General features: G+C 42.3%; 1 protein-coding gene across 1 annotated transcript in view; it reads right to left on the bottom strand.

Moving 5' to 3' along the window:
- DNAH7 (dynein axonemal heavy chain 7) overlaps positions 1-15,182 on the bottom strand; it is a 707,015-nt gene that overhangs the window by 326,339 nt on the left and 365,494 nt on the right. Inside the window, exon 31 of the mRNA XM_033944671.1 lies at positions 5,020-5,241. Within this exon, the coding sequence (XP_033800562.1) occupies positions 5,020-5,241 (222 nt within the window). The remainder of the gene's footprint in view (positions 1-5,019; positions 5,242-15,182) is intronic.

Genomic DNA, 15,182 nt, shown 5'->3' with positions numbered 1-15,182 from the left:
ACCCCCTCTTTTGCTAAGGTGCACTAGCTGATTTAGCACACGCTAAATGCTAATATAGAATATAATGGACGCATTAGCATTTAGCGAGCGTTAAATCGACTAGCATACTTTAGTAAAAGGACCCCTAAGTTCTTGAAGTACAGCTCCCAAAGAAAACAGATACAAGTTAAATAAAAAGGGAGATAATGCTGGCCCTTGAGGTACTCCCATTGGCATTGACATCAAATCAGAAATCTTATCATTGCTTTTTACTTGAAAATGTGTCTGCAAATAGGCAGTAAACCAACCACCCGCTTGTATACCATATCCTTTCAGTTTACACAATAACACACTATCATTCACTGTGTCAAACACAGCTGATATGTCTAATAACACTAGATAAGAGTGTTTCTTTTCATCTAACCCCTCCTGAGACTATACATCATTGTTTCAAGTTATATTATGTTATATTACCCCATTCAAAACACCCTAAAACTACTAGGTGTGACAATAGACAGATGTTGCACCATGCAATCACAAATAAACATAACAATTCAGAAATCTTTCGCCGTTATAAGGAACCTTAGACAAATACGCAAATTCTTCGAAAGAGCACAATTCCAGCTCATAGTTCAATCCCTTATCCTAGGTATACTGGATTATTGCAACATCCTCTATCAAACCTGCCCTGCAACAATGATCAAACAACTGCAAACAGTCCAAAATACAGCACTAAGACTCATCTACTCCCTAAAGAAACACGACCACATCACAGAAGCATTCATGAGCTCACACTGGCTCCCAATCTAGGAAAGAATACTATTCAAATTTTACTGCACGCTATTTAAAACCATAAACGGTGACAGCCCAACCTACCTGAACAACCGACTCATCTATAATACCTCAACCAGATATCGAAAATCTCACACCCCATTCACACACCCACCAATCAAAGAAGTTAAACAGAAAAAACTTTGCGACGGCCTCCTAGCCACCCAAGCAACGAAACTGGATAACCAAATCTCCAATCTGCTGATAATGACCACGGACTACAGATTATTCAGAAAAGAAATAAAGACCATACTCTTCAAGAAATCCCTGATTAAGTCTTAACATCATGATTACTTCATTCCTCCTATCTTCTTCTTAACTCCCTGACAATACTCGCCCTATTCTCAATCTTCACTAGTCATGACCACTGATCTCTTCTTGTAACCAGACCAACTTTAATTCTTTTGTAATACGCCTTGAACCACAGGGTAATGGCAGAATAGAAATCTCTAATGTAATGTAATGTAATGTAATGTAATATGAGTCTTATTGTCTGCCAGCTCCCTAAATTGGCTCAAGGCAGATTACAACAGACATAAATTTTCAAGTTAAATCAATAATTACTGGAAGGAAAAAAAAAAGGAAATCATTTAATGAGTCTAAAATAATTATCCCTCCCCCTTTTACAAAGCCATGGTAGCAGCTGCTGTGCGGCAAACACCATGACACCCATTAAATCCCTATCGGCATTGGAGTGATTACCGCAGCAGCAGCCACTACCAAGGCTTTATAAAGGGGCCCTATCTCTAACATTTTTATAAATCCAAAATAATTATTAAAAGAATGAAAAGACACAGGGGAATTATTCCAAAATTAAGATGGCAAAAACATAAATGAACAAGAAAATAAACCCTTAAGCCTAATATTTTTTATAGATGGTGAGTCCAGACATAATTATTACACTTTGATGGAAAATATGAACTCCATATATCGATCAAAATAACCAAACTAATCAGACAAAGACCTGCAAAATCTTAAAAATATCAAACAGCCTGTTTTGAATTCTAACTGGGAGCCAGTGCAAACTAGACAAAAGAGGAGTTGCTGAATCAAATCAAGTTTTCCCCAAAATCAGCCTGGTGGCCATATTCTGAAGTAATTGAATCTTATTAACCAATTTCTCTGCAAATTCCTAAATATAAGATATTACCATAATTTAACATTGACAAGATTGATAACTGGATTATAATTTTGTAATGATCCTGAAAAAACTAAGAACAGAGAAATCATAATTGCTTCAGTTTGAAAAATGTTTTATGGACCAAATTATTTACCTGGGGTTCCATAGACAATGATTTATTTAGTTATTTTTAACATTTCTATTCCGCTTATAACCTAAACAGATTGCAATTACGTAAATTACATTGTCTTAAGGAGAGCCCTTACAACAGCCAAGCCGTAAGACAAAAGGGACCCGGAATGAACAATGGAATAGGAGACTGAGACAGAAGAATGGGCGAGAGGGGCTGCGTGAGAGGATCTGCCACTAGCAGACGAACCAGATCCGCGTACCAAGGGCGCTGGGCCAGTCCAGAGCCACGAGAATCAAGCGGCCTTTGTGCCGGCAATCCGAAGAAGAACTCTGCCCACCAGAGGCCACAGAAGGAAAGACATACAGCAGGCCGTCCATCGGCCAAGCCTGCAGCAGAGCATCCAGCCCTTTAGCCTAGCAATCCCTGCAGCGGCTGAAGAACCTTGGTGCTTTAGTGTTGACACTCATAGCCTTAAAATCATCCCCAATACTTTAGCTGTTTTTTTAAATATTAAATGTCAACTCATCTAAACTCAAAGATGAAATGGGAATTTTGTCAAATGTCATACTGAACCACAGAATTTTTGTTTTATCAGCATTAAATTTTAAACATACTGATGATGCCCAAGTCTTGATTTTATAAATCCAACCAGAGATAAATTTCTTAGCATTATTAAACTCAGAGCAAACCGTGCGTAACAAAAAATATATATTGTCCACATAGGAAAAAGGCTTCTCACCTGTGTTTAAACATATTTTACTCAAAGAGCCAATGTTCCCTCTAATGCAGGGGTAGGGAACTCTAATCCTCGAGAGCCATATTCCAGTCAGGTTTTCAGGATTTCCCCAATGAATATGCATGAGATCTATTTGCATGGACTGCTTTCAATCCTGAAAACCCGACTGGAATACGGCTCTCGAGGACCAGAGTTCCCTACCCCTGCTCTAATGCAATAATCGTCCAATTTCAGCATTCATCATGGCCAGTTCAGTGCAATGAACTAGCTGCAATGAATCATTCAATTTAAGCATTTGGGGGCAACACCCCCCACACAACCCCAAAATTATACCCTCCCCTTCTCCTTCTTGTTTGGGATCCTGGTGGCTGGTTGGAAGCCCAAACCCTGGGGGAGAAGCTGCCACCAGAGCTACTGCATCACCGTGCCCACTCGCTGCCGCCAGATCCTGTACAAGTGAATCACAACGGGGAACTTGGAAACATGTTGTTGTTTTTTCCTTCAGACAACAAGGTGAAGGGACTATGTAGCTGCCTCCGAGAGACACAGACAGAGTGACTGGAGGATAGCTGTGGGAAGTAGGAGGATGAGAGGAAGTGAAGGGAGGTTATACAAGAGAAATTGGATGATATAATAGGACGATTCATCATGGCTGTTTCATTGTACCCACATTGAAACATCCCGTAATGAAACGGCCTCAATAAATCATCCCATTCTGCTCCAGGAAGGCGCATGGCATCAGGGTTTGTACAGCTGCATCTTCTTTTGGTCCAGAATCTCTCTCCCTCCATCCCTCACAATCCAGGTTCTCTCTCTTACTCATTCTTATTCTTTCATGGTCAGGCAGCTCCCCCTTTGCCCAGCCCCCTCCCCATAGTCTGGCATCACCCCTCTCTCCTGTTCCCTTCTTACTCACAGGTCTAGCATCTCTCTTGTACCTCTCGGCCTGCAGATCCAGCACTCACCCTCCTTCCTTCCCTTCCTCCATCTCCTCTGTTATGGATCCAGTGCCAGCACCTCTCACTTTCTCTCTCAGCACCCTCACCACTAGGCAGCACCTCTCCCTGATCTTCTGTCAGTCCCACCCCCAATTTCACCATGCTTCCTCTTCTTCCCTTAGCCTCCAAGACATCTTCTTCTTCTGCCCTGAGCCCTCTGATGTCCAGCTCCTCTCCTTCTTCTGCTCTCAGTCCCTACTCACACAACTTCAGCACCTCTCACTCTTCTATGCTCAGTCTCTGGACTCCAGTACTTCTCCCTCTTCTGTCTTCAGCCCTCCCCTGAGACTCCAGAATGTTTCCCTTTTCCACTCTCAGCTCTCCTTCCACACCACCTCAGCCCTCTCCCATGGTTCTCCATTTTCTGCCTTCAGTACCCTACTACCGTCACTCCAGCACCTCTCTTTCACCAGCCCCTTCCCCTCTCGTTAAACCTGATGTCTTCACTGGCATCAGCCATGGAGAACTGTCTGTGCCAACCAAGATCCTTTCTTCTACCAAATTCCCCCATCGCATAAACAAGAAGTTGTGTCAGAAGGGCAAGATGCAGCAGAGGAAAGGTCCTAGTTCAGCCCAGGCAGTTCATTATGATTCCTGCTGCCAGTGAAGATATGAAGTTTGACTGGCGAAGGATAAAGGCGATATGCTAGTGATGAGGGGTGGGTGGCTGGTGGAGGAGAAGGGCTAAACTCTGGGTCCATGGAGGGAGGGAGGGAAGTATCGAAAAAAAATAAAGCACTACTTTGTGTGCTGCCACCATGACAAACCTCCCGAGTTCTTGCAACACACTAGTGAGGATTCACAGGATGAGACACCAGAGCTGCTGATCTAGCTTTTTGTTATCTAATATATATAATAATAATAACTTTATTTTTATATATCGCAATACCACAAACAGATATAATGGTATCTGGTTAGAAATAGGAAAAAAGGATTTATAGGCAAGCTATCTTAATATTAAATAATAAAGAGATTTGCTAGAACATAAATACCATTTCAAAAATAGAGGTATGCAAAATACCACATAAACGTACTCAAAATACTCCAGTATGTCCACATTTTGATTATATCTAGCCTCTATAAGTCACACACACACACACACACACTGAAGTTTGTTGATCTCTACAACACATTTTGATAATTCTTTTAGTTACGCTGATAAAATAAACTAAACAGTAATACTGGTTAAGGTCATGTGTTTTTGACTGCATATAAACCTTACCTTTTTAACAAACCAATAATCATAAATAGTCTGTTCCTTGGGAAGTGGAACAGTGAGAGACTTTTCAGGTGCATCCAGAAGGTCTAGAATTTTAAACTGTTTCCTTGTGTCCTCCTTGAGCGGTCCATCAGCTATTTCTCGTAAAAGTTTGTCAAATTTTAAGCGATCATCCTCTTTACAACTAGCACCAACAGACCAAGTAATAGAAAATATAAAAATGCCCTGTAATAGAAAAAAGAGAATAATATGAAGTTAACAATTTAAATTAACATAACAGTCATAGAAACATCAAACTTATGAAATAAATTTAGGCCCTCTTTTACAAAAGCCATTGGGAATTAATGGGCTTCGGTGCTATTGCCACGTGGCAACTGTTAGCAAAGCTTTGTAAATGGAGGAGTTAATTACAAGGATGCAATTATAGCCATTTTTAATCATAATTTCATTGGTCATAATTGGTAGAGTCACCAATGGAACTTTATACTACTTTGTCTGAAAGCTTTCCAGAAAAAAAAATCCAAAATGAAATGTTTTATTGTTGGAGCTACATATTTAATAGACATGTGTGTGTTTGTATGTGTGTGTGTGTGTGTGGGGGGGGGGGGGGTGTTGCATCATTATGGGGCATTCAAGTATTTTCTAAAGCATTTTCCTTTGAAGTATTAGAATATGAATCCTGTGAAAGATATGTTGCAGGAATGTTTCCACCTCAAAAGTAAAGGTTTGAGATATTTCTTCAGATCAAAAACATTCTTAGCCTAAATTGTGGAGGAAAAACTAAGCACTAAAGAAAAAAGGTCTCAAACAAGCTTAACAAAATAGCTTAACAAACAAGAAAAAAGGGGGGGTAATAAGAAACCAATGACATCAAATATCAGATTAAATATAACTGCAAAAAATTGCCCACTTAAATATAATAATAATAATGATAAAGGCAAAAAAGGACATCATAGTGACATAATAATCAGATCATAGAATCTCTTATGACTCAAGCCATTCCACCTCCCTATTCTGACATACAGGTTCTAATCATCTGTCCGAATCCTCCAACCACCTACAGGTGAAGTCAATGTGTAAATACATACAGCTACTACTCCCGCTGGGCAAAGACCGGCTTGCCCAACTTACCATTGGGAAGAATAACCTGAATCAGTTACCAGATGCTAGGGTCCACCTTGGGGATTAGCACCCAAGAAAAGGATCTGGGTGTCATCATAGATAATACGATGAAATCTTCCGCCTAATGTGCGGCGACAGCAAAAAAAACAAATAGGATGCTAGGAATTATTTAAAAAGGGATGGTTAACAAGACTAAGAATGTGATAATGCCCCTGTATCGCTCCATGGTGCGACCTCATCTGGAATATTGCGTTCAATTCTGGTCTCCTTATAGTGGCACTAGAAAAAGATATAGTGGCACTAGAAAAAGTTCAAAGAAGAGTGACCAAGATGGTAATAATAATAATAACAGTTTATATACCGCAGGACCGTGAAGTTCTATGCGGTTTACAATGATTAAAAAGTTACAGATTGAGTAGTACTAAGATTTAGTGGTCAGTTATTGTAGGGAAAGATTGTTCAGTGTAGCTGCCTAAGTACTTTAGGAGCAAATACGTTTTTAGGTGTCTCCTAAATTCCCCATAAGTATTCGCAAGCATGAGTAATTGTTTCAGGTCTTTTCCCCATAATGTTGCCTGATAAGAGAAGAGATGTTGATGATGTCTTTTAAATTTATATCCTTTAATCGGTGAGAAACAAAATTCAAGTTTGAGCTTCTCTTAAGTCGATTGGTTGAGAAAGAGAAAAGGTTGAGAAAGAGAGAAAGGTTGAGGTTGAGAAAGAGAAAGAGAAAAGGCTGAGAAAGAGAAAAGGTCAGTTATATATCTGGGGGCTAGGCTGAAAAGCACCTTGGAACTCCTCTCGTATGGAACTCATCTTGTATGAGGAAAGACTATAACGGTTAGGGCTCTATAGCTTGGAAAAGAGACAACTGAGGGGAGATATAATTGAAGTCTATAAAATCCTGAGTGGAGTAGAACGGGTACAAGAGGATCGATTTTTCACTCCGTCAAAAATTACAAAGACTAGGGGGACACTCAATTAAGTTACAGGGAAATACTTTTAAAACCAATTGGAGGAAATTTTTTTTTCACATTTTTAAGCTCTGGAACGTGTTGCCAGAGGATGTGGTAAGAGTAGATAGCGTAGCTCAGGGGTGTCCAATGTTGGTCCTCGAGGGCCGCAGTCCAGTCAGATTTTCAGGATTTCCCCAATGAATATACATGAGGTCTATTTGCATGCACTGCTTTCATTGTATGCTAATAGATCTCATGCATATTCATTGGGGAAATCCTGAAAACCCGACTGGATTGCGGCCCTCGAGGACCGACATTGGACACCCCTGGCGTAGCTGGTTTTAAGAAAAGTTTGGACAAGTTCCTGGAGAAAAAGTTCATAGTCTGTTATTGAGAAAGACATGGGGGAAGCCACTGCTTGCCCTGTATTGGTAGCATGGAATATTGCTTCACCTTGGGTTTTGGCCAGGTACTAATGACTTGGATTGGCCACCGTGAGAATGGAATACTGGGCTTGATGGACCATTGGTCTGACCCAGTAAGGCTATTCTTATATTCTTATGTAACCTCCACCACTGTGTCTCTGACATGAAGAGCTGGAAGACCTGCAATAAGCTCTAGCTCAATGTTGTTAAAACTGAACTTCTCTGGATCAGAAAGAAGAATTCTAGCTTCACCCGCCCAACAGTATCCAGGGAAGTTATTTCCCTAACTGCAAAGGACCAAGTGTGCACATATCTCACAGGTAGTCTCCACTTCCTTCTATTATCTTCGCCAGCTATGGAAGATCAAACCTTACCTCTCAAACACAGACTTTGCACAGCTCTTTTATGCCTATGTACTCTCTCAAATGGACTATTGCAACTCCATTTTTAATGACATCACCACAAATGAAATGACTTCAGCAAGTGCAGAACTTGGCTATCTGCCTCCTGTATAACCTCAACTTCCATGACCCCGTCATACCAGCACTCCAAGCAGTCCACTGGCTACCTGTCAGCAAGCAATGTGCCTTCAAGGCCCTTGTAATGTCAAATAAAATCTTCTACCACAAGACTCTCACCTACAACACTGTCAAACTACCACTGTACACCCCCAACAGTTCCCTCTGCTCTAAAGTGGAGAGAAGACTCAGCATCCCCCCAGGGAGATCTCTTCCAATGGAAACTGCAAACAAACACTCCTATGGTCACTTTATCCCTTGACTACGGAATCAGCTGTCTGCACAAACCAGGACACTAGATTCCCTAATGACTTTCCGAACAGCAGTGAAGACTCCCTTTTTTTAAAAAATGATATCAACAAACAGACTCCTGCCCTATATGCCTCCTTCTATGTGCTTTCTGTTTTCTAACTAGTCATGTCTTTGGATTTATTTTATGACTGTCTTCTTGTAATCCGTTCTGAGCTTTTGGGGAGGACAGGATAAAAATCAAAATAAATACATTTACCTGCTCTAGATATTGTACTACATTTTGAGGGAAAAGATATTCCCTTGGTCGATAAATTTAAATATCTTGTGTGATTGTTGATTCACACCTCACTTTTTCAGCTCAGGTTTCTTATGAGCAGTTAGATATTTTTTCAACAATAATAGCTTTCATATTCTGATTCATACAATTCCTCATGTCAAGACTCAATTACTGCAAGTTCCTGGAGGAAAAGTCTATAATCTGTTATTGAGAAAGAAATGGGGGGGGGGGGCACTGCTTGCCCTGTATCGGTAACATGGAATATTATTGCTCCTTGGGTTTTGGCCAGGTACTAGTGACCAGGATTGGCCACTGTGAGAATGGGCTACTGGGCTTAATGGACCATTGGTCTGACCCAGTAAGGCCTGTTCTTATGTATCAGATGGCTTCAAACTTTGTCACCCATCTTTTTTCTATTCCTATTGATTACCGGTTAGTTTTAGGATTCAATTTAAAATATTAGTGCTTACTCATAAAGCACTTCATACCAAGGAGCCTAGCTTTCTGAACTCATTGATCATTCCTTATACACCAGGGCCTACAATAAGAATATAAGAAGAAGGGATATCCAAAATGTCGTCGGAGACAGACCTCTGAAGCAGAGCTCCTCGCCAGCACTGTCTTCTCTACCCTTTCTCTGCTGTGTCATGGCTATTTTCTGCTCTGACGAATGATTTTTAATTGGAGCTGTGAATTTTCTTCAACATTTTGTTCTCTCAAACCGCATTTGCAATGGGAAAGAGGAAGGGAGCTTCCCAGCCAAATCCTCCAGTAGCCAGGAGCTCCAAAAGTCTCGTACAGATGACCCTGGACCTTGGAGTGACATATCAACAGAATGAGATACCCCTGACTTTGGAAGAAATGCTGAATCTCTCGGCAAACCTTAGTTTTGATCGGGCTTCCCTCAGCCCAAACCAGGGGCAGGCTCCTCTACAGCCCGGGAGAGAGAATTCTTTGGAGGAGGAGGTAATTTAGTTGACCCTAGGAGAGGTACAACTGGGGAGCCCTGGAGGAGCAGTGGGATGTGAGTCATTGGTGAAGAAGATCCCCCCTGAAGCCCAGTCAATGGCACCCAAGACAGACCTTGGCAAGACCTTATCTTCTGGGATTAGGAGTGATCATTTTGGAGAGTTGATTAAGCCTGCAGTAGTCAATATGGATGAACTGTGGAGAGCTATTGTAACTATAGACTCCAACCTCAAAAAAGCAGTTTCTATGGTACGTTTTGACTGTGCATCTATCAACTCCCAAGTTAATGTTCATGAGGTAATGCAGTGGCGTACCTAGCATATGTGACACCCGGGGCCCATCATTTTTTGGCAACCCCCCTCCCATCTGTACGAAAAACATGATTTTTAGTAACAAGCCACACATCACATATGAGTACCTAGGAAAAGGCAGCATCGTACATATGTAGTGAACAGTACAACATCAATACACCCATTGTAAAACTAAACAAGCCAGACTAGTACAGATCAATCCTACACCGTCAATCCTAACAGAAAACCATGTCTTTCGAACACACAGAAAACACCTTCGCCTAGTATGGAATATGTCATCACAAACTAACCTCTCCCCCTTTTACAAAACTGTAGTGTGGATTTTAGCCATGGTGGTAACAGCTCTGACGCTCATAGAATTCTGAGCATCAGAGCTGCTACCACCACGGCTGGCGTTAAAAAATGCTCCATAGTTTTGTAAAAGGGGGGATAAAATAGAAATACATAGACAAAGGTTAAATTGAACCAGCAAGAAGCTGGACTCTGCTTACAATGCAACACCACAGAAACAGTGACACATGTCTCCTAAAGCAATAAATAAATAGAAATTTTTTTCTACCTTTGTCTTCTCTGGTTTCTGCTTTCCTCATCTTCTTGTTACTCTCTTCCTTCCATCCACTGTCTGCCATCTCTCTGCACATATATGGCATCTTCTTTCCTTCTATGCCCCTTCCAGATACGGTATGCCTCCCCCTTCCATCTCTCCTTTCACCCTCATTGGTCTGGCATCTCTCTCCTCTCCTTCCCTCTCCCACACCTCTCTTCTGCAATCCCTTTCTTCCCTCATTTTCCTTTTCAATTTATTTTCTGCATCCATCTAGATTACGTTCCTACTACCCTCTCATCAATTTCCTTTTTTACTGTTTACCTACAGCTCGCCACCTCTTTCCCTCACCCCCTCCAGTATTTCCCTAATTCAATCCTTTTCCCCCATCATATGCCCTCCTTTTATTTATCCCCTCCTTCCATCATGTGCCCTCTTTCTCTACCTCTTCCATCTAGTACCTTCTCCTCTCTCTGTCCACTTCCATCATCTGCTCCCCTCTTTCTCTCCTCAATTTCCTTCCTGCATTTGCTCCCTTATCTCTTCCATCTGCACTTCCATCCAGCATAGGCTCCCCCTCTATCCGCCACACTACCATCCATTATCTGCCCTTTCTCTCTCCATCCACCCCTCTTCAATCAGCATCTGCCCCCTTTCTTTCCCTCCAATCCAATTCCATCCAGTATCCTTCCTCCTTATGTCTCTCTCTCCTTTCCCTGTACATCAATTCCATCAGTACCACCCTTCTATTCCACCCTGTCCCCTTTCTTTCCCGGCACCACTCTTTCATTCCAGCAGTCCTGCTCCTTTCTTGCGATGACTGTAGCTGCCGGCTGCCGGTCCACCCCACTCTGACGTACTAGCTCTGGAGCAGAGTCAGCAACCGTGTGCTGGAAGGTCCCGCGATGACTCCAGGCTTTGCTCCGGAAGAAACATAGAGTATGACGGCAGAAGAGGGCCGGCGGCCCAACAATTCTACCCACTCAAGAACCCTCCCTCCCTGGAGTACCCATCTTTTATGCATAACTCTGTAGCGCCCCCACCTGTTTGTCCCATTGACTTTTGAAGTCGAGCACGCTACTAGCCTCGACCACCTGGCGTAGAAGTTTATTCCATCGATCAATCACCTGTTCGGTGAAGAAGTATTTCCTGGTGTCACCATGAAATCTTCCCCCTTTATGTTTTAGTGGATGCCCTCTTGTTGCCGTGAGACCCGTAAGAAAAAATATTTCTTCCTCCACTTCAATGCAACCCGTGATGTATTTGAATGTACATCACGGGTCGCATTGAAGTGGAGGAAGAAATATTTTTTCTTATGGATTACGTCGGAGGGGGTTGACCCGGCAGACGCAGGGAGTTACGGCAAGGACCTGCGATGACTGCATCTGCCGGGTCCACCCCCTCCGACATAACTTACTTCTTCCGGAGCAAAGCCAGCGGAAGAGTCATCGGGGGACCTTCCTGCACCTCAGCGCAGCTCCAACTCTGCTCTAGAGCACTGTTTTTCAACCTTTTTACACCCGTGGACCGGCAAAACTAAAAGAATTATTTTGTGGACCGGCAAACTACTAAAACTGAAATTTTAAAAAGCACATTTCCGCCCCGTTTCCGTAAGCTCAGTCCTCGCAAACCATCTGATCCCATCCGCATAAGTCTCAGTTATGATTTTATATTGAACATATTTTATTAAAGTATAAAAAGAAACAATATTCTGTACAATTGTCATTTTATAAATATAAATATACAGAGCAAGGACCAACAAAACCCCTGTCTCCCCTCCCCTTCCATATTTCCCCTCTACTATCAAGAAAACTGAACAAGCCAAATTATTATAGAATGCAACACAGAAATATCATGCTAACAGAATACTGCAGTCACACATGACAGGAATAGTGTTAAGGGAATGCCCCCCCTGGTCCAAGAGAGCCCTAAGCCAGCTGGAAGCTAAAGAAGCACTGCCTTGGCTTTGCAGTCCCCAGTTATGTCTCTAGCAGGATACATATTTCAAATCTGATATATTCTAATGACAAAATAGAAATAAAATGATTTTTTTCAACCTTTTGTTGTCTCTGGTTTCTGCTTTTATCTTCTTTTTACTCTTTTCCTTCCAGCGTCTGCCCTGTCTCTTCAATCCAGCATCTGCCCGCTCCATCCACTGTCTGCCCTTTCCAGAAACTGTCTGTCTCCCCCTGCCATCTCTCATCTAGATCCCCTCTTTGGTCTGGCATCTATCATCTTCCCTCTGTTCCCTCATGGTCTGGCATCTTTCTCCTTTCATATCTCTTTCCCTCCCCCCTGTGATTTTTAGCATCTCTCTTTTCTCATTTCCTCAACTCAGATCTGATATCTCTGTCTCCATCCCCATTCTCTGGCATCTCTCTCTCTTCCCTTTCCTTCTCTGGTCTTCCTTCTTTATTTTCTGCATCCGTCTAAATTAAATTCGTTCTTACTACGCAGTCCTCAAATTCCCTCTTTTCACTATGTCTACCCACAGCATGCCACCCCTTTCCTTCACCCCTCTCACTAACTCTATCTTCTTCCCCATCCAGCATATGTCCTTTTTCTTTATCCCTCCTTCCATCCAGTATGTGTTCTCTTTCTCCACTTCCATTTAGCATTTGCTCTCCCTTCTCCCCACTTCCATCATCTGCCCTCTTCTCTCTCCCCACTTCCATCATCTGCCCCTTCTCCCTACTTCCATCATCTGCCCCTTCTCTCTCTTTCTCCCCACTTCCATCATCTTCTCTCTCACCCTTCTTTCCACTTCCATCATCTGCCCTCTTCTCTCTCATCCTTCTCTCCACTTCTATCATCTGCTCCTTCTCTCTCTTTCCCCCCACTTCCGTCATCTGCCCTCTTCTCTCTCCCCATTTCCATCATCTGCCCCTTCTCCCTACTTTCATAATCTTCCCCTTCTCTCTCTTTCTCCCCACTTCCATCATCTTCTCTCTCACCCTTCTTTCCACTTCCATCATCTGCCCCTTCTCTCTCTTTCCCCCCACTGCCATCATCTGCCCTCTTCTCTCTCACCCTTCTCTCCACTTCCATCTGCCCCTTCTCTCTCTTTTCCCCCACTTCCAGCATCTGCCCCCTTCTCTCAATCTCTCCATCCACCACAGGCCCATCTTTCTCCCTTCCTCACCTTTCCGATTTTGGCAACAAGATCGGCAAGCCCCCCCCCCCGCAACAGCACTCAAGTTCTGCCTCCTTCTCCCGGCATCAACAGAACTTCAGATCGGCAACAGGTGCTCAGTCAAAAGCTTCCCTGTGACTGAACTGCCTGGGCGGAAACAGGAAGCTGAGTCAGGGGAAGCTTTTGACTGAGCACCTGTTGCTGATCTGAAGTTCTGTTGATGCCGGGAGATGGAGGCCGAACTTGAGTTCTGTCGCAGGGGGGTAACAATGCCGCTGAGTGCCGTCGCGGAGGGGGAGGGCGCTGATGCCGCTGAGTGCCATCGCCGGAGGGAAGGGCGCCGATGCCGCTGAGTGCCATTGCCGATGCTGCTGAGTGCCGTTGCTGTTGCAGCCCAGGAATTTTCCAGACCTGGCCGGCTGTGCACCCCCCTAAGGCAGCACCCGGGGCGGAGCTCCCCCCCCGCCCACCCCCTTGGTAATGTTAAAAGAACAAAGTGATAAATTACAGAGACATGAAGAACAGATTAAAGAAATTAAAACCCTAGAACTGGAGATTGTTAAAGAAAGATCTACTATTCAAAGAAAATTAGTGTATGGAAAATAAGCAGAGAAGGAATAATTTGAGGTTGCTGAATTTTCATAAATCTCCATTAATCCCTGGGGTGGAAATGGTCTGGAGATATTTAAGAGATTTTGTTAATATCAATGGAAAGTTTACCACCAATAACTAGAGCTCAATATATTTCCTTGGGTAAAAAATGGGATAGCTCTACCCCCACAGGACCAGTGGAAACTGAAAAACCAGATATGAATTTAACAAAATTTTTTGAAAACTCACTGGAAGTGATAACTGAGAGAACTACACTCATAGTGACATTCACATTGGAGTTTGATAGAGATTTAATTCTTCAAACTTACTATAGACATATGAATGATACCTTTTTTGGTTCAACAATTCTAAAGCTTCTTGATATATCTAAAGTTACACAGAAGAAAAGAAAATACTTTTTGATTTATAGACCAAGGGTCTTGGCTTTGGGAGCATCTTTTGTTTTGAAATTTCTTGCTAAATGCTGTGTTTCACTAGAAGGAAAAAATTTTCTTTGAACCAAAACAATTGTTGAAATTTACTGTGGCTAAAGAAGGGGTGGGGGGTGAGTGATTATTGATTCAATAGTGTTACCCGCAGTTTAACGAACAAGCTTTCAGGAGTTTATTCTCCTAATCTGTCTTCATGATATAATTCTAATTTCTTTCTTTTTTTTGGTATTACCTGTGCTTGGATCACATCATTTGTGGACTAAATAATTAATGATGATTTTTTTTTTTTTAATATCTTAATGGCCGGTGTTGGCCGACCTAAACTGGTATATTTTATTTCTAATCTGTATTCAAGTAGATTCACTTGTCTGTATTTGAAAATTTGAATACCGGTAAATAAAATAGTAAAAAAAAAAACCCCATACAAATAGCCTTACTGGGTCAGACCAATGGTCCATCAAGCCCAGTAGCCCGTTCTCACAGTGGCCAATCCATTCCAAGATAATAGATTGGTTTTACCAGCAGTTTGTAGAACCCAATGGGAGTTTACTTGTCATAAGGCTTTTTTTTATTTTATTTTGCACCCAGTCTTTGGAGCCAACTTCTGAATTATATT

The sequence above is a fragment of the Geotrypetes seraphini genome, chromosome 5 (assembly GCF_902459505.1).
Source record: "Geotrypetes seraphini chromosome 5, aGeoSer1.1, whole genome shotgun sequence".
NCBI classification, from domain to species: Eukaryota; Metazoa; Chordata; class Amphibia; order Gymnophiona; family Dermophiidae; genus Geotrypetes; species Geotrypetes seraphini.
Note: the sequence above shows the minus strand (reverse complement) of the source record. Positions and strands in the feature narration are given on the sequence as shown.